General features: G+C 59.7%; 3 protein-coding genes across 6 annotated transcripts in view; 2 read left to right on the forward strand and 1 right to left on the reverse strand.

Moving 5' to 3' along the window:
• ANKRD11 (ankyrin repeat domain containing 11) overlaps positions 1–11304 on the forward strand; it is a 137087-nt gene extending 125783 nt beyond the window's left edge. For all 4 annotated transcript variants that reach the window (XM_080351796.1, XM_080351793.1, XM_080351795.1 and 1 more), the window contains 5 exons: positions 74–6789; positions 7970–8068; positions 8175–8318; positions 9388–9480; positions 10100–11304. In XM_080351796.1, coding sequence (XP_080207922.1) covers positions 74–6789; positions 7970–8068; positions 8175–8318; positions 9388–9480; positions 10100–10285 — 7238 coding nt within the window. In that variant the 3' untranslated portion in view covers positions 10286–11304. The remainder of the gene's footprint in view (positions 1–73; positions 6790–7969; positions 8069–8174; positions 8319–9387; positions 9481–10099) is intronic.
• Positions 11305–14463: 3159 nt separating this feature from the next.
• SLC22A31 (solute carrier family 22 member 31) lies at positions 14464–17730 on the forward strand (the record flags this gene model as incomplete). The annotated part of the gene is given in 10 exon segments (XM_080351984.1): positions 14464–14607; positions 14609–14947; positions 15493–15596; positions 15676–15830; positions 15938–16106; positions 16424–16569; positions 16674–16782; positions 16850–17064; positions 17174–17285; positions 17382–17730. Coding segments are annotated over 10 exon segments (1842 nt in total).
• Positions 17731–18304: 574 nt separating this feature from the next.
• CDH15 (cadherin 15) lies at positions 18305–23928 on the reverse strand (the record flags this gene model as incomplete). The annotated part of the gene is made up of 14 exons (XM_080351831.1): positions 18305–18502; positions 18576–18731; positions 18797–18933; positions 19333–19572; positions 19638–19874; positions 19945–20087; positions 20233–20486; positions 20562–20747; positions 20863–20991; positions 21174–21334; positions 21418–21562; positions 21631–21786; positions 21966–22118; positions 23878–23928. 14 exons carry the CDS (start codon positions 23926–23928, stop codon positions 18305–18307), a joined length of 2346 nt encoding a protein of 781 aa, XP_080207957.1.
• Between the last annotated feature and the right edge of the window lie 700 nt (positions 23929–24628).

Here is a 24628-nt window from a genome sequence, read left to right on the forward strand (position 1 = left end):
TGCAGCGGATTGCTGATATTCCCTCCCCAAAACCCCTCGCAGCCCTTAACACGTTGTTCTCCTCTCTCTGCAGAGACCTCAGAAGAGGAGGACGCCCCTTCCTTCGCTCCCTCCAGCTCTGTCGATGGCAATAACACAGACTCAGAGTTTGAGAAGGGTTTGAAGCACAAGCCCAAGGCTCAGGAGCCGCCCAAAACCATCACCCCGGTGAAGGATGAGTATGAATTTGATGAGGACGATGAGCAGGACCGGGTCCCGCCAGTCGACGACAAACATTTGCTGAAAAAGGATTACAGAAAAGAGACTAAAGCAAACAGTTTCATTTCCATACCCAAAATGGAAGTGAAAACTTATGGTAAAAATAACACAATTACACCAAAGAAAGCTGCCCACCGCATCCTGTCGGACAGCTCGGACGAGGAGGAGACCAGTGTGGCTGTGGGGACAGGGGAGAAGCTGCGGCTTTCGACCCACTCGATATTGCCCAGCAGCAAGATTCGGGAGCCCACCAGCACAAAGCCACAGAAGGAGAAAAGCAAAGTAAAAAAGAAGCGGAAGAAGGAGACGAAAAGCAAAGAGGTTCGGTTTGGCAAAAAAAATGACAAATTTTGTTCCTCTGAATCAGAGAGTGAAAACGTGGAGAGTGAGGAGGATGATAGAGACTCTCTGCAGAGCTCTAGCTGTGTAAAGGACTCCAGGCTAGTGCTAAAGGAATCCTCCTTGTTTAACTCTCTGTCTGCCTCATCGACCTCTTCTCATGGGAGTTTAGCATCCCAGAAACATAATCCCAGTCTTACAGAGCAGCACTCCAAGCACTGGAGGACGGACAATTGGAAAACCATTTCTTCTCCAGCTTGGTCAGACGTCAGTTCCTTATCGGACTCCACCCGGACGAGGCTGACGAGTGAGTCAGACTATTCGTCCGAGGACTCGAGCTTAGAGTCGCTAAAGCCAGTCAGGAAGAAACCAGAGCACAAAAAGAAAAACACCTCACACAACACTGTTTCTGAGAAAAAGAATTCATTCCATAGCAATGTGGATGGAGCAATTCCAAAGCTGGACAAGGAGGGGAAGGTGGTTAAAAAGCATAAAACAAAACACAAACATAAAAACAAGGAGAAGGGGCAGTGTCCCATCAGCCAAGACATTAAAATAATCAAAACCTTTTCTTTTGAGTTTGAGGACTCTAAACAAAAGCCTGAGAAAGGCTTGATAGTAGAGACAGAAAATCCAGTCGAAAACAAATTGAAAGTGTTAAAGCATGAGCGAGAACATAGCAAGAAGGAGGAAAAGCTCCCCAAAGGTAAAGCAGAGGAGAAGGAATGGTTGTTTAAAGATGAGACTGGAAAATCCTCGAAAGAGGAGAAATCATTAAGAAAAGTCAAAGATGGTAGTAAAGACATGAGCAAATCCTTCAGAGAAGGATTGAGTAAATCAGAAAAAGAGAAACCTGTAAAGGAGAAATCTCCCAAAGAGGAGAAGCCGAGAATACACAAGGAGGAGAGGAAGAAGAAGTCAAAGGACAAGCAGTCAAAATCTGAAAAGAAGAATGAGCTGAAGGAGGAGAAGGTTTCTAAACTAGAGAAAGAAAAATCCTTCAAGGAGGAGAAAGAAAAATGCAAAAAAGAGAAACTTTACAGGGATGAGTCTGGGTTTGACGAGTTCAATAACAAAACCCAGTTTCCCGAAAGCGAGGACACAAAGTTCAGCCTTTCGGATGATCAGCAAGAGAGGTGGTTTTCAGACTTGTCTTCTGATTCATCCTTCGATTTCAAAGGTGAGGACAGCTGGGATTCTCCGGCAACAGATTTCAGGGAGATTAAAAACGACACCGTGGCAAAACTAATAATAGAACCTGTCAAAGAGGAAATTAAAGACAAGAAAAAGGAAAATAAAACAAAAGAGAAGAAGGAATACAACGAGAAACGTAATGAAAAGGACATTTTCTTAAAGAAGAAAGAGAGGGACTATGTGGACAAAAGCTCCGAGAAGAAAAAGGACCAAACGGACAGACACAAAGTTCCTCCTAGTTATTTGCCTGAAAAAGATAAGAAAAGGAAGGATTCTGCAGAGGGTGTCAAGGAGAGGAAAGAAAAAGATACAGGTGAAACCATCAAAGACAGAAAAGATTCCTCGGATGGCTCTAAAGACCGGAAAGATACCAAAACGAAGCAGGAGGAGCCCTATCGAGATGACTTTAAAGAATACGGCTGCGAAACATTCTTCAAGGATAAGTCTGACCCTGAGTTCGGTGGTAAAGCTCTGGAGAGTTGGGAGAGGCACCATTCTGGGAAGGAAAAGGAGAAGAAAGATGCTCCTGATAAAGAAAAAAAAGAAAAGGTAAAGCCAGAAAAATACAAGGAAAAATCCAAAGAAGGTGACAAGGAGAAAACTGAAAAAGTTGCTCCTGAGAAAATCCTGAAAGACAAAGAACTAGACAAGAGTTTCAAAGAGAAAAAAGAAACTAAAGAGAAGTACAAAGACTTGCACAGCAAAGACAAGGAAAGGAAGAGCTCTTTCGACCAGGTTAAAGAGAAGAAAGAGAAAAACTTCTCGGTGGATCGAGAGGACTTCTCCGAGAAGAAGGATGAGAAGAAAGGCAAGGAGAAGAGCTGGTACAGCATCGCGGACATCTTCACGGATGAGAGTGAAGACGAGAGGGACGATTACAGCCTGAGCGGGTTCAAAGTCGGCGACTCCGCCGGGAGCGAGATGCACCGGCTGGACAGCCTGCAGGACAAGGACGACGGCGCGGCCGCCGAGAAGGAGTCGTACCCCGACAAACACCGCAAGTACTCCGAGCGGCAGCACTCCGGGGAGAAGCAGAAAGATAAGGACTCCAAGGAGAAGAAAAAGGACAAAGGAACATCGGAAGGGGGAAAAGAGAAGAAGGACAAAGGTTCCTTTGAAAAACACAAAGAGAAGAAAGATAAAGACTCCACCGAGAAGTACAAGGACAGGAAAGACAGAACGTCCATAGACTCCACTCAAGAGAAGAAAAACAAGCAAAAGCTCCCAGAAAAGGTTGAAAAGAAACACGCCAGTGATGACAAAGTAAAAAGCAAGCATAAGGAGAAGCTGGATAAAGAGCATTCCAAGGAGAGAAAGTCTTTGAAAGGCGGGGAGTCGGAGAAGAGCCTGTTGGAGAAGCTGGAGGAGGAGGCTCTGAATGACTATCGAGATGACTCCAACGACAAGATCAGCGAGATCTCTTCTGACAGCTTCACAGACCGAGGGCAAGACCCAGGACTCACCAGCCTCTTTGAGTCTTCTAACCTCTCTCTTAATGATGCTGAAGAAAAGTTTAAGGACTCTCTCCCTTTACCCTGCTTGCAGGACAAACTCAAGGAGAAGGAGAGGCACAGGCATTCCTCATCTTCATCAAAGAAAAGTCACGAGAAGGAAAAAGCAAAGAAGGAGAAGACAGAGAAAAAGGAAAAAACAGAAGAATTCAAAGACTCCAGCAGCAGGAAGGATTCCAGTCATTACGAAAAAGATTTCTCTGTGGATGGGGAGCCTTTTAGCTCTTCCTACAACATGAAGGCAGAGCCTGATGAGGAACCAGAGAAAAGCATTGATTACTTATTTTCTGAAAAGAAAGATAAAAATGATTGTGAAAGAGAGCTGTCAAAGAAGGCGGAAAAAGAAAAGGCTTATGGTTCCAGTGCCATCAGCACAGTTAAAGAGAAAAAGAAGCGAGATAAACACAAGGAAAAATGGAAGGAGGAAAAGGAAAAGCATCGAGACAAACACGCAGATGGTTTCTTTAAACATCACAAAGACGAGCCAAAGTCAACGCTCAGAGACAAGGACAGTCCTCAAGTTACCGCCTTCAAAGATAAATCAAAGGAGGACAACCTCAAATTCGGTGAGACTAAACTGAAAGAGAAGTTCAAGGAGAACCAAGAGAAAGACAAATCAGAGTCCATCAAAATAAGCAACGGGAATGAAAAAATAACCCTTTCCAAAGACAGTGGCAAGAAAGATGCCAGGCCAAGGGAGAAGCTCCTGGGAGACGGTGATTTGATGATGACCAGCTTTGAGAGGATGCTGAGCCAGAAAGACCTGGAAATCGAGGAGCGCCACAAAAGGCACAAGGAGAGAATGAAGCAAATGGAGAAAATGAGGCACCGGTCTGGAGACCCCAAATTAAAGGACAAACTTAAAAGCTCGGAAGAGGCACGCAAGAGGAGTCTGGATCTGGCAACGAAGAAGCCCTTAACGCTGGATACTCAGCTCAAGGACAAGAAACTGAAAGAACTGGGTCCGCTGACTCCTATACTGTCACCAGAAAACAAGGCTCAGCCCGCGGCTGGGCCGGACTCCAAGGACTGGATCGCGGGTCCCCAGCTGAAGGAGATCCTCCCGGCATCCCCCCGGCCCGACCAGAACCGGCCCACGGGCGTCCCCACCCCGGCGTCCGTTGTCTCCTGTCCCAGCTACGAGGAGGTGATGCAGACGCCCCGGACGCCATCGTGCAGCAACGAGGACTACACGGACCTGATGTTCGAGTGCGCGGACTCGCAGCACGCGCTGCCCATCTCCACCATGTCCATGAACGCCTGTTCCCCCTCCTTCTTTGACAGATATGCCAATGTTTCCAGCGGGCTCCCCGAGAACCCGAGCCAGACCCCAACTCGCACCATACCCTCCACCAACCTCTACCGTTCCATCTCAGTTGACATCAGAAGGGCACCTGAAGAAGAATTCAGTGTCGGGGATAAATTTTTCAGACAACAAAGTGTCCCGGCAACATCAAATTATGACTCTCCAGTGCAGCATTTAATGGAGGAGAAAGTTCCCCTTCCCTCTGTTCCCACGGAGAAGTTCCAGTGTTTATCTCCTGGGTATTACTCCCCAGATTATGGGGTGTCGTCACCCAAAGTGGAAGCTCTGCACTGTGCACCAGGACCTGTCAGCGCAGTCGCTCAGTCACCTGAAAGTGTCTTTTCTGGTTTACAAGCAAAATCCTCCCCTTCGCACAGGGACGAGTTGCTGGCTCCTTCAGTAGAAAGTGCTCTGCCCCCTGACCTCGGCATGCCCTTGGACACCACGGAGGAGCAGCAAGCGACGGCCTCCATTATGCCACCAGAATCCACCTACTTACCGCCAATCGAAGAAAACCATTTTAGTTCGGGGATGCCGGAACAAAACAATATAGACTGGGACAACCCTTCTGCCAGGAACCCTGACCCCGCCATTCCTCCCAGCCTGATGGGGACCCCGGCAGAGCACCCTGTCAGCTGGTCCATGGGCTCAGAGCTCCTCATGAAATCTCCCCAGAGGTTTTCCGAGTCCCCTAAACCTCCGCTCTGCTCCCTGGAGCCGATTCACCCTCCACCAGTAGCCTTCATTCCCACAGATTCTTCCTACCCCGTTTCTCCCATCTCTTACCCTCTGTCCGTGTCTGAACCAGGGCTGGATGAAGTCAAGGAGGATGCGGAGGAAGCAGTTCCAGGAGAAATAGCAAATGCGGAAGAGCAGGCTCCGTACATGTCCCCTACTAGGTTAGACACGTTCTTCAATAACTGCAAGCCTCTCCCAGAAGAAGCACCTGAGATACCTCCAGAGCCACCCTGTGTGCCAGCAGAACCTCAGGCAGAAGCCGTCAGCGTGCCAGAAAGCAACTATTTGGAAAACAATAACGCTGCGCCTGCAAATACAGAAGAGCCAGTAACGTGGCCTGATCCCTTCACCAATACAGAAGATGACTTGGACCTTGGTCCCTTCTCGCTGCCGGAGCTGCCGCTCCAGCCCAAAGACGTTGCAGAGACAGAGATGACGGAGGCAGAAGCGGTAGAAGAAAGTCCAGCAGCAGCTTCAGAAACGAGCGCTGGGATCATCAAAGCGAGCGCGTCCATCATAGGGACCGGAGAGCCAGAGGAGCCGCCGGCCGGCCAGGCAACCGCTGTCCTGCCCGTGGAGACGGAGCCGCAAGCAGAGGAGCAGAAACCAGAAGCGGCTGCGCAAGAAGCCACCTCGGAAGCACCGAACGGAGCCGAGGAAAAAGGAGCAGAGGACTCAGAAACACAGATTTTCCAGCAGACCCCGTCCGAGTCCGTTCAGGCAGAGGGCAAAGAGGTGGAGGCCGTGCATGAAGAGCTGTCCTCGTCTGGCGGGGTGGCAGAGAGCGGCCCCCAGGCCTGTCCCCTGGCCGAGGGCAGCGTGTCACAGGAGGGGGCTGCGGCCCGCAGCGCCAGCCAGGTCCCCTCTTCCCAGGCAGACGCACCTGCGGGCAACGCTCAAGCAGAAATCGTTGAACCGGTACAAAAACCAGTAGCAGAAGCTCCCAAACCACCCAAAATAGAAGAGATTCCTCAGCGGATAACCAGGAACCGGGCTCAGATGCTCGCCAACCAAAACAAGCAGAACGCTGCCTCTTCGGAGAAGGAATTTCCTCCAGTGTCTGCGCCCGCCACACGTGCCAAAGGCCGCATCTCGGAGGAGGACGATTCCCAGGCTCAGCACCCGCGCAAGCGCCGGTTCCAGCGCTCCAACCAGCAGCTGCAGCAGCAGATCAACACGTCCACCCAGCAGACGAGGGAGATGATACAGCAAACCCTGGCAGCTATCGTAGATGCTATAAAACTGGATGACATTGAACCTTACCACAGTGACAGGTCCAACCCCTACTTTGAGTACCTCCAGATCAGGAAAAAGATTGAAGAGAAGCGGAAAATCCTCTGCTATATTACTCCCCAAGCTCCGCAGTGCTATGCCGAATATGTCACCTACACGGGCTCCTACCTGTTGGATGGGAAGCCCCTGAGCAAGCTCCATATCCCAGTGGTGAGTCACCTTCTCTCTTTAAACCACAGCATTGGGGACTGTCCCCTCCCTTGCTGCTACAAGCACCACGAGCGCCCTTGCAATGCCGCTGGCACCTCGGCCATGGCTTTAGCCTGCTTTTAAATCATGCTTATGACAACAAATCTAAGCCTCAGTAGGTGGATGGCTGCGTGATAAATGCATCTTCTGAGGTACTGTGTTTTTGCAGAGAAGACCTTAGGCTGGGCTTAGGAACCTGAGATTTGTTCAGGCTTTAGAACTAGTTTCTATGAATCCAGTGGATTTGAGGCTGGAAGGCAGAACTGCTTTTACAAGTGGTACAATAATTGGATAATGAACCTAGAAGACTGTAGGAAAAAATGTTTCTTAAGCCCTTTTCTGTTTTCTCAAGCACTGATATTTGCCGTGCTGGTAGCAGATGTTCCATGGCAGCGGAGTCTGCATTTCCCTGCTGTGCTCGTGAGCAGACTGGCTCGTACAAATGCATCCGTAAACGTAAAGCTGCAGGCACTAAATCCGGGATGCAGCCTGGAGGAGGAGGGTCGGTCCCCTGGCCACGTCAGGCTTCGTTCCCGGGTGAAATGCCCAACTCTGCGCGTGTTTGTGTTGCAGTGCGCTCCACTCGGGAGTGCCCTTTTGCAGGTGTTCCTTTTTGCAGGAATCACTACATGCCTTTGTCCCCAGCCCATGGTGCTTGTAGCCTGTGTTCTCATCTGCTTGTTCCCTCCCAGACTGACCCAGAGCCACCTGCTCCTCTCTTCTGCACCTCGGGCTGTGCTTGGGGAGCACTTTGCTCCCCAGGACAGTGCAGCACAGATCAGGACACAGGCCCCTTCCCAGACTGCTCCAGCGGTATTTCTCCAGCAGCATCATCCCCTTCACCAGACATGCTCAGGCCCCTTTACAAGCTGCACTTGCAGCGCATGGGGTGATTTAGGCTCTGGTTCTGCAGGCTGAGCTCATCTCTTGGCACTGAACACCTCTTGCCCGGTTGTCTTGCCCCTCGCTGTGGTCTGAGCACTGGCAGGACGTTGTCCTTTGCTGCCAGCCTGCTGAGGACATGGCCAGTGAGCTCTGGTGGGGTGGCACCAATGCCCCCACCGAGCCCTTGGCACCCAGTGCTGTGGCTGTGCCGGGGATCGGGCAGCCCTGACTCTGACCCTGCTGTCCTGTGCTGCAGATCGCGCCGCCACCGTCGCTGGCAGAGCCGCTGAAGGAGCTGTTCAAGCAGCAGGAGGCCGTCCGGGGAAAATTGCGGCTCCAGCACAGCATAGAGCGGGTAAGGAGAGATCTGGGGAAATCCCTGCTGGGGAAGAGGCCCTGAATTTCCTCTGCTGGCGATACCAAGGCTGCCACGCTCAACGACTTCGTTTGCTCTTCCCCAGGAGAAGCTCATCGTCTCCTGCGAGCAGGAGATTCTGCGAGTTCATTGTCGGGCAGCAAGGACTATTGCCAACCAGGCTGTGCCCTTCAGTGCCTGCACCATGCTGCTGGACTCCGAGGTCTACAACATGCCTCTAGAAAATCAGGTCAGTGCCTGTCCCGGTGGAGAAGAGGTGTCTCAGAGGTGCTGTGCAACACCCCGAGGGAGACAATGCTTTTCGGGAAGGAGGGAGAGAATTACTGGTGCTCTCCCTGCCCAGGTGTCTGTCACCCATTATGGCTCAGAGGTGCAGGACATCCCACGGGAACCCTCCCCAGCACCTGCCCAGGTTGCCTAATCCAACTCTGTTTCTGGTGTCGCACGTTCTGGGATACCCCATGTGCGTGAAATACATCTGGGAACACGGGGCTACAGGGAGCATCGTGTATCTTTGGGAGCAGAGCTGACTCACGTTTATTAGTGAGTCTCAGGACCCTCTGCCCTTCTTCCTTCATCAGGTTCATCTGCACACTCAAAAGGTTTGTTTTACTACACTGTGGGATGTCTTTTCCTGTTGAAGGAAGGGGGAGAGAGCCATTAAATTGATTTGTGCCTAACAGTGGCTTTGGAAGAGCCAGCCTGTCGCACAGCCCACAAGAAGTAGTCACTTCTTCCTTTGATTTCACATAGTTCAGTGCTGGAGAAGGAGGAATCGTGTCTGGTTTCCGCAGCCAGTGCCGTGTAGCTGTGGGGGTCCCCAGCCAACCCACCAGCACCGTCCACAGCCCCAACCCCGCAGCGGCCACCCGCCCTGCATGGCAGGAGGGTCCTGAACTCATTAGTGACCCGGTGTATTGATCCAGGAGCCTTGATCTGTCCCTCGACATTTCCCAAACAAGTGCTGGTGCTTCTCCAGTGGCGACGTTATGATGTAGGGTGTGAGCTGAAGGAGGCAGAGAGGTGTGGGTGCTGTGACGGGCTGGCACGGACAGATTCTCTGCAAAGTGAAAACAGGGAGTGCGTGTGTGTGTGTCTCTGGGGCTGGAGCCCCTGGCAAAGGGCTGCAAGAGCAACTGGGAGCAGCGTGTTCTATTCTCCCTCCCCCCTGGCCCCTTTCTTGTTTCTGATGCTCGTGTGCCCTAAGAGGGGTTTGAGTATGGCCTGTTAGACCTGTGACTGCTTAAAGTAAGATAAAAAATCCACCACCTAATCCCCTTTTGTTGTCTTTCGCTTAGGGAGACGAAAACAAATCGGTCAGAGACCGTTTCAACGCGCGACAGTTCATCTCCTGGTTGCAGGACGTGGATGACAAGTACGATCGGATGAAGGTGAGAGGGGTGGGGGGAGCATCCATAGGGGCTGCGGGGGCGCAGCTGCCTCTGCTGGGTCCCAAAGGGGGAAGGGAGACGGGTTCTGCTCTGAGTTGGCTGGCTGGCTGTTCACTCTGCTTCGCGCCATATGGTCTGGAGCTTTCTCGGTCAGCTGAACCCTTGGGGCTCGCTCTTTGCCAGCGACACATGCTGCAGCGAGCTCCAAACCTATGGCCAGCATCAAGATAGCAGGAGCCCACGCTGGGCGCTCTGCAGAGTGACAAACCCTGGCACAGCAGGCAGGTGGGGACAATTGTCCTTTCGGGTGGTGACACAGAGGGGATTGGCAGCTCCCGCGAAGGGCTCAGGACCCTGCTTTGGGCAGCCACTGGGGACTGTCGCTGCTCTGAGCACCTACGAGCCTTTAAAAGCTGCCCCACAGGCCCTTTCGGGTTTGCCCCTGCTCCTGCTGGAACTGGGCTTGGCAAACGCACCAAGTCCAGGTTTCCTTCTGCGAGGATGCGTGTGCCATCCCTCGCTCCGCTCGCTGCTCTGCCCACCGCGACGGCCATGGGTCCCCGTTCCAGCCCTCTCCTGCTCACCCCTCATCTCCTCCTGGTTTTTGTCCCCACTCCAGACGTGCCTGCTCATGCGACAGCAACACGAAGCTGCCGCCTTGAACGCGGTGCAAAGGATGGAGTGGCAGCTGAAGGTGCAGGAGCTGGACCCCGCGGGGCACAAATCCCTCTGTGTGAACGAGGTGCCCTCCTTCTACGTGCCAATGGTCGACGTGAACGATGACTTTGTGCTCTTGCCGGCATGACAGTTCCAAACCAGGAGACATCACTGAACACTGGCAAGGACGGGAGCCCTCCGAGGTCGGGCGGTCGAGCTCACATTCACCCTTACCGCTTGCTGATGAATCCCTGGTCAGAGGAGGAGGAAGCAGCTATCGGCAGAAAAACAAAACAATAAGAAAAATAATTGCACTTTCTTCACAACGCGTCCCTCGCTTCCGGACTGACGGCAGCTCCGCCGGGCAGCGGGCCGGGGCGCATCTCCCGGCGCAGGGAGGCAGCCGGTCTGCGCGGCAGCGAGCGCCCAGCGGGCGAGACTGGCGGCGGCGCGGAGGGAGGAGGCCAAGGACACCCTTTGCGTGGTGCAGAAGCTGCTGAGCGGGGCCAGCGACCACGCGATTCATGTACTTGTGAACACCGTGATTTCCAGCTCTCTGTTTTCCACCGGTCGCGGATCTCCGCTCGGAGAAGCTGCAGTAGGAAACCATGGGGGGGAGGGGGGGTGTTTGAGTTTCTTGTTCCATCCTGGGTATGTCTAAAAACACAAAAAAAATTTAAAAAAAAAAAAGAAAGACACAAACAATTGGAAACAAAAAGACAGCGTCCAAGTTGGGCAGAGGCGGCTCTGAAGGGGCGGACGGCTCCGGGTCCGCTCGCCGCCGCGGGGAGGAGCGGAGGAGCCGCCTGCGCACCGTGCGCCGGGGCGGCACGGCCGGCGGGGAGACGGTGACGCAGAGAAAGGACTTTGCCAACTGTGTTTTTAATGGAGTAAAATCCATGTGGTTTATATATTTTTTTTCCTTTAATCTTGGGCATTTCGTTTCTCTTTCTGAGAACATAACTTGAAAACACTACAGAGCCAATACTCATATAAAGAAAAATTGTATCCCATAAATGCTGTACAGTTTTTATATACATTAACAATGTACTTTTGCTGCCTTCTAGATAATTTATTTTGCAACACATTACTGCACAGTTGTAAATAACTTATGTACTGTAACATCACTTTCAGTTATGTGTAAAGAAATAAATAAATTAATTAAAATTATCTTTGTATGTATAGTTCACCCTAGGCAGCACTTTCCCTATCAAGGACAAAGTAAGTGCTGGGACGGTGTGCGGTGTCACGTGGAAGCCCGTCTGATGCTCTCAGGTACGCACAGGTCCAGCCGCGGTCCCTGGTGTGGGGATGCTCACCTGATTTTTAACGCCATGTTGGTTTTTTCCTCTTTCGTGTCGGGTGGTACCAGAAGCGCTGCGGTGCAGCTGGTTGTGGCGGGGTGGACCACGGACCAGCTGGGGGTGCAGAGTGATGTGACAGGTGATGTTTGGGCTGGGGCTGGTGGGTTTTACGGACCCTGTGTAGCCGTAGCGGCTGCAAGTTGAGGAGCTGCAAAGCTTGGAGAAGGACGGGGGAGCCCAGCGTTGCCTGGGGCTGCAGGTTGTGGTGCTGGGGCACCGGTGCTCAGTGCTTTCTGGATCAAGAGGCCAGTTGCTCTTCTTTCCTTCTTTTTAATATTGTTTGCAGCCATGTGGAGACAGAGGAGTCTGTAATCCCACAGAAAGATGTGCCTGGGTCTGGCAGGAGCAGTCACACAGTGCTGTGCTTGGCCCCCAGTGTGTCCCAGTCCTCGGCAGCCTGGGAGGGACGGGGAGAGGCTTGGGGATGTTCTGGGCACACACGTTGCGTAGGTTTGTGGCAGGTGACACACAGCATGGGTTTGCGGGGCTGGGGACACACTGCGGGGGTTTAAGGCAGGGACATGCTGCAGGGCTTGGAACAGGGACACACTGCAGGGTTTGGGGCAGGGGACACGCTGCGGGGGTTTAAGGCAGGGACACATTGCCGGGTTTGGGACAGGGACACACTGCAGGGTTTGGGGCAGGGACATGCTGCAGGGCTTGGGACAGGGACACACTGCAGGGTTTGGGGCAGGGGACACGCTGTGGGGTTTGGGGCAGGGGACATGCTGTGGGGTTTGGGGCAGGGGACACGCTGTGGGGTTTAAGGCAGGGACACGCTGCAGAGTTTGGAACAGGGACACGCTGTGGGGTTTGGGGCAGGGGACACGCTGCAGGGTTTGGGTCAGGGACACACTGCAGGGTTTGCAGATCACTGCTGGGGCTGCTCCGTGGTGGGAAGGAGCCACCAGCTCGGTGTTGCCCGACTCGCTCTTGGGTTGGGTGCCATCTGTTCCTGCGGCCATCCTGCTGCCGTGTGCCGGCACCACAGCCTCTTCTGCAGGAGATGGTGCTGGACATGTGGCTCTCAACACAGCCATGACCCAGCTCGGGCTTAATGCAGTTGGCAAAGTCGACCCTCAAGCACAAACTTGCAAGAACATGGCTGGAGACAGATTTAAGTACCTTTTCCAAGACTCTATGCCTTGCTCACAACTGCTGCTCGGCCCTCCCTGGCTGCCCCCCGAACACCCACTGCCGGCGCCTGGTTCTCCTGCTTTCTCTGTTGGGCTTTGCTGGATGCACGTGCTGGGTGAATGTCTCAGTTGCTGCTTTTGAAAGCAGAAATGTTAGGAATGTGGTTGGGCTCCTCATCCTCTGCTCAGCTGGAGGGACAGAGGGGACACACCGAATTCTCAACCACTTTCCAGCCCCGTGCGCCTCTTTCTGCGGTGCAGGCTCTCGCTCAGCACAGGCAGCCCTGCTCCGGCGGCGGGAGGTCGGGGAGCACCGAGCCCTCCCCAGGGCACAGGCAGCACAGGCCAGCGCTGCCAGTATCGGGGCAACACGCAGGTCCCTGGCAGGACCCACTGTGCTGGGACGGCTCCGCACCCGCTCCCCCACCCAGCCCCCCCTGTTCAGCCACCAGCTTTGCAGCTGGTTGAGGAATTTTCCACTGTCCTTGGGCCGGGGAGCTCAGGGGTTTCACTCCAGTGCAAGAGCCAGGGGGTTCTGCCTTCCCCTGACCCCTCTCCTGCCTTGGCACCATGGGCTGGTTGCCCAGGGGTTTCAACAGAGCACAAGAAAGCAGCCACAAGTGACATTTATTTCTTATCTCCAGCCCTGCTCTGTCTTTGTTAAATCACCGTAAAATAATCTCTGTAAGCACAGAGATACCTTTAATCAACCATGTAGAGCAAGGAAAGTCCTGTATTGTCTTCTCCCCCCAGTGCTGGGAGGCTCCAGAGCCCCCGGGTTGAGTTTTCCTCCTGGTGCTGCCGGGTCGGTGGATGCAGGTACCTCCCGGGCCAGGGCAGCATGACACTCCCTGCTCTGTAACGCGCCCACGTCACTTTTCCATGCTGAGGTTTGTGGACACAGCTCTGGGTACTGGGGGCCTGTGCCGCCGTGGCCCCTTCGTCCTGTCAGCTGTACAATTTCCCAGGGAGGGAGGCAAAAAGCGAACACAGGTGTGGGTTTTCTACCGTCGCATGTACCGAGCTGAGTGCCAGAGCAATGCTGCTGTCCCAGAGATAATGTTCGTAAATAAATTTTGGAAAGAAGGAAAAAAAAAAAGGGTGTTTGCAATTCAGCTGCTTCGCTGTCTCTTCCCATGGGCTCACCGTGGCACTGGATGTGAGCAGCTCTCACCAGTTCCTTTCCTGAGGGGGCAGAGCCCACCAGCCTCCTTAGACATTTAGGGGGACCTGAGTGCATTTGTGGGTGGTTGCAGCGGGGTCCTGGCACCCCTGGCTGCACCCCTGGGACCCCCAGCACCAACTGGACCTGCCAGTCCCCCAGTGCTTGTCTGGAATCCCAGGGAAAGGGGAACAGAACCGGGCTGGGGGGGGGACAGGCCTGGGAGGTGAGCGGGAGGGGATCTGTGCAAATCGGGCTTTGGGGGCTTAACCGGGCTGGGAGCACAAACCAGGGCTTGGGGAGTGAACGTCTGTGGGGGGGGAACCGGGCAGGGGGGTGAACGGGGCTGGGGAGTAGTGAACGGGGGAAAGGGGTCCGAACCGGTTTGGGGGGGACGAACGGGGCTGAGGGGCCTGAACCAGGACTGAGTGGGGCAAACCGGGCTGAGGGGACTGAACTGGGCTGGGGGTGAATGGGACTGGGGGACTGAACCGGGCTGGGGACACGAACCAGGGTGAGAAGAGTGAACCGGGGTGTGGGGGGCAGATCGGGCTTGGGGGGCTGCACCGGGCTGGGGGGGGGCAAACCGGGCCTGGGGAGAAAGAACCAGGCGGCGCGGTGAACAGCGTTGGGAGGTGCGAACCAGTGCTGGCGGGCTGACCCGATGGAGTTAAGTAGGGCAGAACCGGGGCGGGGGGGGGGAGTCCAAGCCGGGCGGGGCCGGGGCGGGACCGCTCCGCCCCCACCTGCCGGCGCCGAGCCCGAGCGGTCCCCGGTGGCGGCGGCGGGTGATGGCGGCGGCGGCGGCGGGGGGGTCGCGTCCGCGGGGCCGGCGGGCGGCGGGGGGGTGGCTGCCGTGCGCGGCGCTGGCGCTGGGCTGGGCGCTGGGGTGGGCGCTGGGCGCCGCCCCCCCCCACCGCTGCCGGCCCGACGCGGCGCTGCTGCCCCCCCCGCTGCGGCGGCTGGCGGGGGCCGCGCTGCTCCGCGCCGCCGTCCCGCGGCTCCGCGGCGGCTGGAGCCCGTGTCAGCTCTACCGGTACCGCCCCGCGGGCAGCGGCAGCGCCCAGCCCAACGGCACCGGGCCCTGCACCCGCGGCTGGCACTACGCCCTGCCCGCTGCCGGCCTCCGCTCCAACCTCGTCACCCAGGTTTGGGGGGGTCACAGGCTCGCGGGGGAGCCCCTGGGGCCGGCGTGGTCTGTGGTTTTGGAGAGGGCTGGGGGCGACTCCTGGATACAGAAGGGGTTGTGTTTGTGGGGAGAGGCTTTGGGGATGGATGTCTGGGGAGGGGGAAAAGGAGCCTGGAGGGGGAGCAAGCTGTGGACGCCAGCAAGGGTCCTGTGGGAAAGTGCAGGGGGTGGGGAGAGGGACTTTGCATGGGGGGACCAGGGATCCTGAGGACAGAAGAGAGGTTCGGGGTGGGTAAGGTGGGAGATACCCGTGGAGGGCCTTCAGGGGAGTCTGGGGGGAGCCCTGGGGGAAGTGGTATTGGGGACACAGGGGAGAGAGCTCTGAGGGCTCTCAGAACTGTCCCTCCACACTGAGCCCCACGTTTCTGCTTGTGGGATAGGGGCCGGCCAGAAGCCCCCCAGGCAACTCATGGGGTCAGTGACCTCGTCTGTCCCAGCCCTGTGGGGGGGTCTGCCAGGACCCCACTGCTGACATGTCTCCGCCGTGTCCCCCCTCGCCCACAGTGGGACCTGGTGTGCACGTCGCGCTGGAAGGTGCCCCTGGAGCAGACCACACACCTGCTGGGCTGGACACTGGGCAGCGTCACCGCTGGCCTGGCCTGTGACAGGTAACTGAGGGTCCCTGGGGCAGACCCCCCAGGCAGGGGGGCACCATCCCCAGGCCTGCTCACTGTCCGTCCCCCACAGGTTTGGCCGCCGTTCCACCTTCGTGGTGTCCCTGGTGCTGGCGGTGCCCCTGGGCCTCGGTGTGACGCTGGCCGTGAACTTCATCATGGTCCTGGTCGCTCGGCTGCTCTTCGGGGCAGCGCTGGCAGGCGCCTTCCTCTCCCTCTATGTGGCACGTAAGTGTCCGGCAGGGCTCGGCGGTGGCGTGGGGACTGAGGATGCTCCAGGGTTCAGGATGCCCCACGGCCGTGGCACTCATGGTGCCCCCTCACCCCCCCTACAGGGCTGGAGCTGTGCGACCCCCCACACCGGCTGGGGGTGACCATGGTGGCCGGATTCTTCTGGATCGCCGGGGAGCTGCTGCTGCCGGGGCTGGCGGTGCTGTGCCGGGACTGGCGGGTGCTGCAGGGCGCTGTCACCATGATCCTGGCTCTGCTGGCTGCCTGCTGGTGGTAAGGACCCCTCTGGGCTGGGGGGCTGCGTGCACAGGGAGGGGCTGCTGAGCTGTGGGACTGGTGCCAAACCGGTACCGTTCCCGGGGAGTGCCATGACAGCACCCCAGTCTGGCACACCTTGCCCTGGGCCGCGCTGGGGATCAAAGGCTGGCCAGGGCTCTCCAGGTGGAGCACAAGGACCCCCCCGCCCCGAGTAAATGTTTATTCAGGTTTGAAGTTGAGGGTTTCTGGGCAGCGTTGCTCTGAAGCCGGGAAGGGGCTGGAGGGGGGCCAGGCCCCTGGAGAGCTCCGTGACCCCAATGCTTGTACCCCAGGTGCCCGGCGCTGCTGCTGGAGTCGCCACGCTGGCTGCTGGCCACCCGGCAGCTGGAGAGGGCCAGGAAGACCCTGCAGGCGCTGGCTGAAAGCAGCGGCTCCAGTTCCAACAACGGCTCCTGCCACCAGGAAAGCTTCCTCGCGGGTGCGTGGTGGGGGCCATGCAGCTGCCAGACCCCTCCCCAAACCAGTGGTGCCAGGGGCAGTGGGACAGTGCCGGCTCTAACGTGAGTCCCCCTGTCGTGGCAGAGCTGGAGTCCCTGTCTGAGGGGTCCCCGCAACCCCAGTACCATGCCGTCTGCGAGATCTTTGGCACCAGGGTCATCTGGAAGAACGGCGTCATCCTCGGCTTCACAGCGTGAGCAGGTGGAGGGGAGTTGTGGGGGAGTCCTGTTCACAGCCCCCTGACCCTGCTCTTCCCACAGGTTCATCGGCTCTGGCATCCGCCACTGCTTTACCCGCAACCTGGACCCCCACCTGCCCCACTTCTTCTCCTCCTACTTCGTGCTGGTGGGCACTGAGGCGGCCGCTTGCCTCTTCATCTGCCTGACGGCCGAGCGCTTCGGGCGCCGTGCCGTCCTCCTGTTCTGCACTATCCTCACCGGCATCTCCTCCCTCCTGCTGCTGGCCCTCACCCAGTGTAAGGACAGAGGGATGGACAGGGGACCCCAACCCCCTTTGATGGGAACAGGATGCTTTAGGGGGTGGATGTGCAGGCTTTGAGCTCTAATGGTGTTTCCTCCCCCCAGACCTGCTGGACCTCATTGTCCTGACCCTGTCCGTGGTGGGTGTCACTGCCTCTCACGCTGTCACCATGCTCAGCGTCTTCTTTGCCAGCGAGGTCCTCCCCACCGTGGTCAGGTAAGGGGGGAGCTGCCACCCTCCCCATGCCACACTGGGGTGGGGGGCACCCAGGCTTGGTGCCCTGGGTCCCCTCTAAGCATGTTTCTCCCACAGGGGCGCCGTGCTGGGCCTCATCATGGGGGCCAGTTTCGTGGGCAAAGCGGCCGCCCCCATCACTGCCATCCCCAACAGCCGGGGCTTCTTCCTGCACCACGTGGTGTTCGCCTCCTTCGCCATCCTGGCCGTCCTCAGCATCATGCTGCTGCCCGAGAGCCAGGGCCGCAGCCTGCCCCAGTCCCTGCAGGACGGCGAGAGCCAGCGCCGGCCCCCCCTCTTCCGTCGGCCCCCCCGGGAGGACCACCTGCCCCTGCTCGCCCCCCATGGCATCCCCCACGACTACTCCCGCCTCACCACCTCCACTAAGAGGATGCTGAGCCCTCCAGCCGCCCCCTGTGAGACGTAGCTGTGCCCCCCCAGGGTCTTCCTGCTGCTGGGGGGCTGAGCACGGTGCTGGGACCCCTCCCATGGAGAACAGGGATCCTAACCTGTGGTGCTCATAGAGACGGCGGGTTGCACCTGTGACACGTGCAATGGCTGGGGATCAGCGTACCCACCCCACACTGGGGCTGGATCCTGCCCCGGGAGGAGCTGTGCTGGGAGTCCTGGGGCAGGGGTGATGCCTCCCCAGGGTGTTTGCAGCAGGTGCTTGCGGCTGCCAATAAAAGTGCCTTGTTTCTACAGGTGCCTGATGTGGAGGGGGCCCCGCATGGCGCCCCCACCACCAGCCCCCTTTTCTGGGGTGTTTATTATGGGGGGAAGCAGGAGACCCCTCACCCCCCTGGTTCTGCAGGGTCTTTCCCCAGGGTGTCCCCTCTGGGGGTGCTCTGCCTTCCTGCATTTGGCTGGGCAGGTGTGTGCAGGTGTGCGAACTCCCACGCTGAGGCCTCGCTCGGTGCACACGTATGTGCAAAGCACCTGCACCTGGGCATCTCGTGCCCACGTGTGTGCAAACCCCCTCTCACCGTCCCCCATCCCCGCTACTGCCCATACAGGTCTGCCAGGCGGCGGAAGCGCGGCCCCCACTCGCTCAGGTAGTCGTAGTCCTGGTCCTCATCTGTCAGGCTGGAGACGATGGAGCTGAGGGGGCTGGCGATGGACCCCGAGCCCTCATAGTCGTAGATGAGGGCGGTGTCGTAGGGGGGGACGCTGGGGTCACTGTCGGCCGCCTCCAGCCCCTGTGGGGACAAGGCGACACCGTCAGCCCCGCCGCGGGGCTGGGTGCAAGGGGGCGCCGGGTCCTGTCCTCACCTCGTTGATGAAGTCCTCGATGTCTGAGGGGCTGCTCGGCAACTTGCGGGGGCCCGGGGGCGTGGCGGAGCTGAGCGGGGCGTCTCGGCGCACCGGGGGCTTGGCCCGCGGCGAGAACAGCTCGGGGTGCCGGAGCTGGTTGATGTCGTAAGCGTCCTGCAGGATGCGAGGGGTTAGGGACAGCCTCCCCACCTTGGACCCCTCCCCCGGGTCCCGCTCACCTGGTCCTCCTCGCCCCCGCCCTGCTCGTCGTAGTTGAGGATGTTGTCACGCATGTCGTCCCGCGAGCGCTGTAGCAGCCCCTTGCGCAGGGCCCGGCGGCGGCCACGCACCCCCGCAGCCCCCAGCCCCGCCAGCACTGCGGGCACAGCGAGGGTGGGCACGGCGGGCACCGGGCGCGGAGAGGGGGGACACGGGGTGGTGGGGGGTGCTGATTGGGTTGGGATGAGGTCGGTGGGGATGCAGGGAGGGATTTGGTGTGGGGGTGCTGGGCGGGGGGGTGATGGGGTGGGATGGGAGGTGAGGGAAATGGTCTGGGCGGGTCTTGGTAGGGGTGAGAAGGGGTTGCTGGGGTGGGCTGTTGGGGTCATGGGTAGGGACTGGAGGGGGTGTCCTGGACCAGGATGGGTGATGTGCGGGGGATGAGGTGACAGCATGTGCTGGGGGGGTGGTTGGCATGGGCGGCCAGGACTGGCACAGGGCTGGGGTGCCGGGGGGGCAGCATGGAGGGGTGGGGGAGGATGGTCAGGGGTCTCACCGAGGAGGAGGATGCTGCTGCCGAGGATGATCATCAGGGCACCGAGGGTGACACCGGCCCCAGCAGTGGCAGCAGCCAGGACACCGTCCTGACAGGTGCCGTCCCGGCCGCAGTGACACACCGAGAGGTTCAGCAGCTGCTGCCGCTCCCGCGGGGGGGACCCCGAGTCCCGCAGCAGCAGCGGGAGCGAGTAGAGCCCCTGGGGCAGCTCCGCCAGCACGGCCAACACTGCATGGGTCACTGTGGGGAGACAGGGGTGAGCGGGGTCCCCCCCATGCAGCAGCCCCGCCTCCGCCAGCCCTCACCGTTGAAGCGGGTGATGCTCCAGTTGCGGGCGAGCTGGGGGTGCTGGGGGCTGAGCTGGAAGTGGAAGGGGGCACCGTGGGGGGGTCGGTCCTCGTCTGTGGCCCCCAGCAGCAAGTTCCCCCCTCGGCCCGGCCGTCCGCAGAGCACCCCGGCCAGCGGCTGCAGCAGCGGCGCGTGGTCATTGACCTCCAGGATCTCGATGGAGAGCGTGCCAGTGGCAGAGAGCGGGGGCTCAGCTGGGGGCACAGAGAGGGGGTTCAGTAGGGGACAGAGGCTGGGACGGACGTGTTGAGTGGGGCTGCTCACCATCATCGCGGGCAAGGATCAGGGCGATGTACCAGCCACCCTGCAGGTAGGCGGAGGGGTGCAGCAGCTCCCGCTTGGTGCGGATGGTGCCGGCATGGGGGTCCAGCTGCAGCCAGTCCGCTGGGTCATACAGCAGCGCATAGCTGTGGGTGCAGGGGAGTGCATGCTGTCACCTCCCCCCGCCCCCAAAACACCCACCATGAGCTGCACACACAAGAGCCTGAAAACAGTGGGCACTGGGAAGCAATGCGATGGGAGCGGGTGACAAAAGCTGTGTCTGGGACTCACGTGAGGGTCTGAAGCTGGCGGGTGTCGGGGTCGCTGGCGGTGTAGGTGGTGACAGGGGTGCCCGAGGGGGCCCCCTCCAGCACACTAACCCGCCGTGGGTTCTCGCGGAAGATGGGCGCCTCGTTCACGTCCCGCACCCTCACCCGCACGGTGGCCAGCGCCCGGGGGCTGGCGGGGGCCGTGGGCTCCAGCGGCCGCTCGTTCTGCACTGACACTGTCAGCTCAAAGCGGTCCCGCACCTCGTGGTCCAGCGGCTACCAAGAGGGGCCACGGGTCAGCCAAGCCATGGGACCCCTCCCTACAGAGCCCCCCAGCTGTCCCGGACCCACCTTGGCCACAGAGAGCACACCGTCGTTGGTGTGGGGGTCAGTGTGGATGATGAAGGCGCCCTCGGGGTCGCCCTCCAAGATGGTGAATTTGGCCAGCCAGTTGGGTGAGCCGGCCAGGTCCTTGTCATGCACGAAGACCTTGCCCACGTCCACGCCAGCCGCCTGCTCCTCCACCTCCATGGAGAACTGGGGGGGAGTGGTGTGGGGCTGGTATCTGCCCCCTGGGATGCTACTGCCCTGGGGGGGATCAGGTCCCACCCGCTGACCCCCACATGTCCCCACACCCCGCCCCAGCTGCTACCTCCTCCTTGGTGAACTCGGGGGGGTTGTCATTGATGTCCTCCAGGTAGATGACAGCCGTGGCGGTGGTGGTGAGCCCATCCCCAGACATGTCGGCTGCCTGCACCGTCAGGTTGTACACCCCCACAGTCTATGGGGAAAGATGGGGGGCTGGTGCTGAGCCCCTCCAGCTCCTCTGGGAGGCCAGAGGTCCCTCAGCTGATGGTCACCACACCTGTGGCTGCTCATGGCTGGAGCTGTGGTTTCACCAGCTGGGGGGTCTATAGTCCCAGTGCTGCCCCAGTGCTGCCCATGCCCCCCCATGCCCACTACCTCACGGTCAAGGCCGGGCCGCGCGGTGCAGATCTCGCCGGTTGTGGCGTTGATGCTGAACATGGTGGCAGTGCCCTGCTCCAGGATGGAGTACCGCAGCGCCGCGTTGTCCGTGTCGGGGTCATCAGCATCAGTGGCATCTGCTGTCATCACGCAAGTCCCTGCGGCCACAGGAGCATCCCGGTGGGTGTCAGCACAGGGGCCAGCTTGTCCCCACAGCTGCAGCCCCCCCAGCTGGACCCACCTGGCTCAGCCCCCTCCACCACGTGCCCTGTGAAGACGTCCTGCCGGAAGAGCGGCCGGTTGTCGTTCTGGTCCACCACGATGATCTCCAGGTCGGTGGGGTCCTCCAGCGTCATGCCGCCCAGGTCCAGTGCAAAGGCTTTCAGCTGTGGGTGCAAAGTGGGTGGGTTCGGGGCCCAGAGGGAGGGTGGAGGCGGCCAGGCAGCATCCTTACCCGAAAACGGTCATTCTCCTCCCGGTCCAGCATGGCGTTGAGGAAGACCTTCCCGCTGAACTTGTCGATGGAGAAGATGCCCAGGGGCTCCTCATCCACCCCCGGCCCCTTGATGCTGTAGATCACCCCCCCAGGCTGTTGCTTGTCCGACTTAATCTGCCCCGGGAAAAGCAGGGCTGGTGGTCCCGAAGCTGGGGGTCTGTCCCCAACCTGGGGTCCCCACTCTGCACCCAGTCTCCCCCCATGCCATGTCCCCCTCTTGGGGTGCCCTCATGCAACTCCCCTGACCAGGGTGCCCCACACTCTGCTAGCTGGTGAGGGGGGTCCCTGCCTACCTGCACCAGGAGGTGGGGGATGCGCTTGTGGTTCTCCGAGATGCTGATGGGGGGGATCACCCAGGCCCTCTTCACCCGTCGCAGACCCTCGTGCTGCCACCAGGCCCGGGGGCTGCCCAGGGCTGTGGCACCTGGCTGGGCTGGGCTGGCACCCTGTCAGGGGGACATGGTGCTGCTGGTGACTCCAAAACCACCAGAATGCCGTGCAGTGCTGGGGCAGGCGGCAAGATCCTGGTGCACAGTGCAAGGGTTACAGTGCTGAGGTGCACGTTCTGGGGTGCACGGTGCTGGGATACACAGTGCTGTGATACACGATGCTGGGGTGCACGATGCTGGGGTGCACGATGCTGGCACACCCTGGTGGGGTTGGGTCTGGGAGAGCGGAGAGGCTACCCAGCTCCCCCGTGGGGGTCCGTGTCAGCCTCCTGACATCCTGATGTGACCGTGACAGGTGTCCTGCCAGGCTGGCTGGGAAGGGGTGCCCCACAAATGACCCCGGTTGTTCCCTAGGCACAGCCCCATAACATGGCTGGGCTGTGTCCTGTGGGACCCCTACGGTGGGGGTGAAGGGGTTACCCCAGGAGGGCAGGGTCTGGTGTGGCCCCAGCCCATGTCACTGTCACCACACGGATGAGGCAGCAAGGGTGGGAGGGTCAGGAATCAGTTTAGCCTGCACGGGTGGCCTGGCTGGGGCACAGAGCTGGGGTGCTGGGGGGGAATAAGAAGATGGGGGGGGGCTGGGATGGAGCTGGACACTGTGAAGGGGGGGATTAGGAGCAGGGACGGGGGAGGCAGGACTTAGGGGAGCTGCAAGAGGGGCCAGGGAGCTGTGGGGGTTAGGATGGGTTTAGGGGCTGTGAGGGACTGGGCTGGGGGTCAGGTGTTTGGGGGTGTGGCATGGGGGTCCAGAGCTGTGGGGAGCAGGCGTGCAGCTGGGAGCTGAGGATAGGGAGTGGGGCAGGGAGGTGTGCATGCAGCCCAAGACCCCCCAGCTCCATGGCCATGGCACATTGGTCAGGGCTCTGTCCTCAGGGAAGGAGCACATCTGGGCACTGCCAGGCCCTGCACCACCCCCACATCTGCACCCATCCCAGCTGCACTGCTGGGTGCCAGCGAGCCCCAGGTCCCTGCATTGGGACCCTGCCCAGGGCTGGGGAGCAGAGCAGCAGGGATGGCTGTGCTGCGGGTCCTTGGGGACAGTGAGGGGCTGTGCGGGGGCTGGGGGGGGCTGCGTGCCAGTCCCATGGGATGGACAGGACAAGGATCTTGTTTTCAGGCTGTGATGAGAGCTCTCCTGTGGCTTCCAGCTGTCCCTCTGCCCTCCCCAGGTGAGACCCCGGCTTTGCAAGGGGCTGCTGAAGCTCTGGGTGGATGGGCAGGGTGGTGGGGGAAAGGGGCATTCTGCTGCTGGGGGAGTCTGCCCCACAGATTCCCTTTCCTTCCCCTGCCCTGAGCACCCGGCTGTGGGGCCCAGGCCAGAACCTCAACAGCCCCATATGGTTCAGGCCTGAAACCGCAGTGAGGGGCTCTGGGGGGACATGCATGGACAGGGGGGTGCAGGGGGGTCTGGGAGGACAGCTGGGATGGGAAAAGGGGGAGCAGGGTGTTTCTGAGCAACTAACCCACCCCCAAATCCCATCTCCCGGTTCACAAATGCAGGCCGTGTGCTGGAGCTGCAGGCTGCCCCCCGCCGCTACCATCTGTGGGGTGGGAAATGGCCCAAGAGGGGCACTGAGACCCGTCACCCCCCGTCCTCATCCCCGACACCCCCAGGAACATGTTTCTGTGGGGTCTGGGGTCCGGCTGCCCACCAGTACCATGTCCAGGTTTCCCAACCCGGCCGGCCTTGCTGGGGCACAGAGCTGGGGGGGTCCCCATCCTCATCCCATCCCCATCTCCCCGCACCCCTTACCCGAGCACAGAGTGGGGCGAGCAGGCAGGCGAGGAGGAGCGGGGGACCCATGGCAGAGCGGGGCGCAGTCCGGCCGCCAGCCCTGAGCCGCTCGCCGGCCCCGAGCTAAAATAACGGCCGGGCTGGCTGAGTGACAGCACATGTGCTGCCGAGCGGGCCGGCCCCCCCCCGGCCCGGCAGCTGTCCCTGCCGCCCCCCCGGCCCAGAGCCTGCAGCCCCTGCCCGGCGGGGCCCGGCGGGGCGGGCGGCGGGGTAGCCGGGGGATGTTGAGGGGCCCGGGGGATGCGGAGGGGGCAGGGGAATGCGGGGGGGCCGGGGGATGCGGAGGGGCGCGGGGAGGTCCCCGCTGCCCGGCGCGGGGTCGGGGCCCCGGGGCTGGGCGGGCGGGAACGCGGCAGCTGTCACGGGGCGCGCCCCGGGGATGCCGCGACGGGGTGGGCGAGAGACCCGGGCCCGCTGCCCCCGCCACCGCCGGGCCGGGAGCGGGACCAGCACCGGGACCGAGACTGACACCGGGAGCAGGACAGGGAGAGGGACAGGAACCGGGACAGGGACAGGCACCGACACAGGTTCTGCCCGCCCCACTCCGCCGCGTCTCCCGTCGAGGCGAGCCCCCCCCTGGCTCCCCGACCGCTCCCGGGACCGGGGCCAGGACCGGTGCCTGGACCGGTGCCGTCTGCGCTGTCGGTGGGGCCGAAGCCGGTGGGGACTCGGGAGACAGACAGCAGCGTCCCGCGGTGTCCCGGTCCCG

Source organism: Nesoenas mayeri (assembly GCF_963082525.1).
Source record: "Nesoenas mayeri genome assembly, chromosome: 12".
Taxonomy (NCBI): Eukaryota; Metazoa; Chordata; class Aves; order Columbiformes; family Columbidae; genus Nesoenas; species Nesoenas mayeri.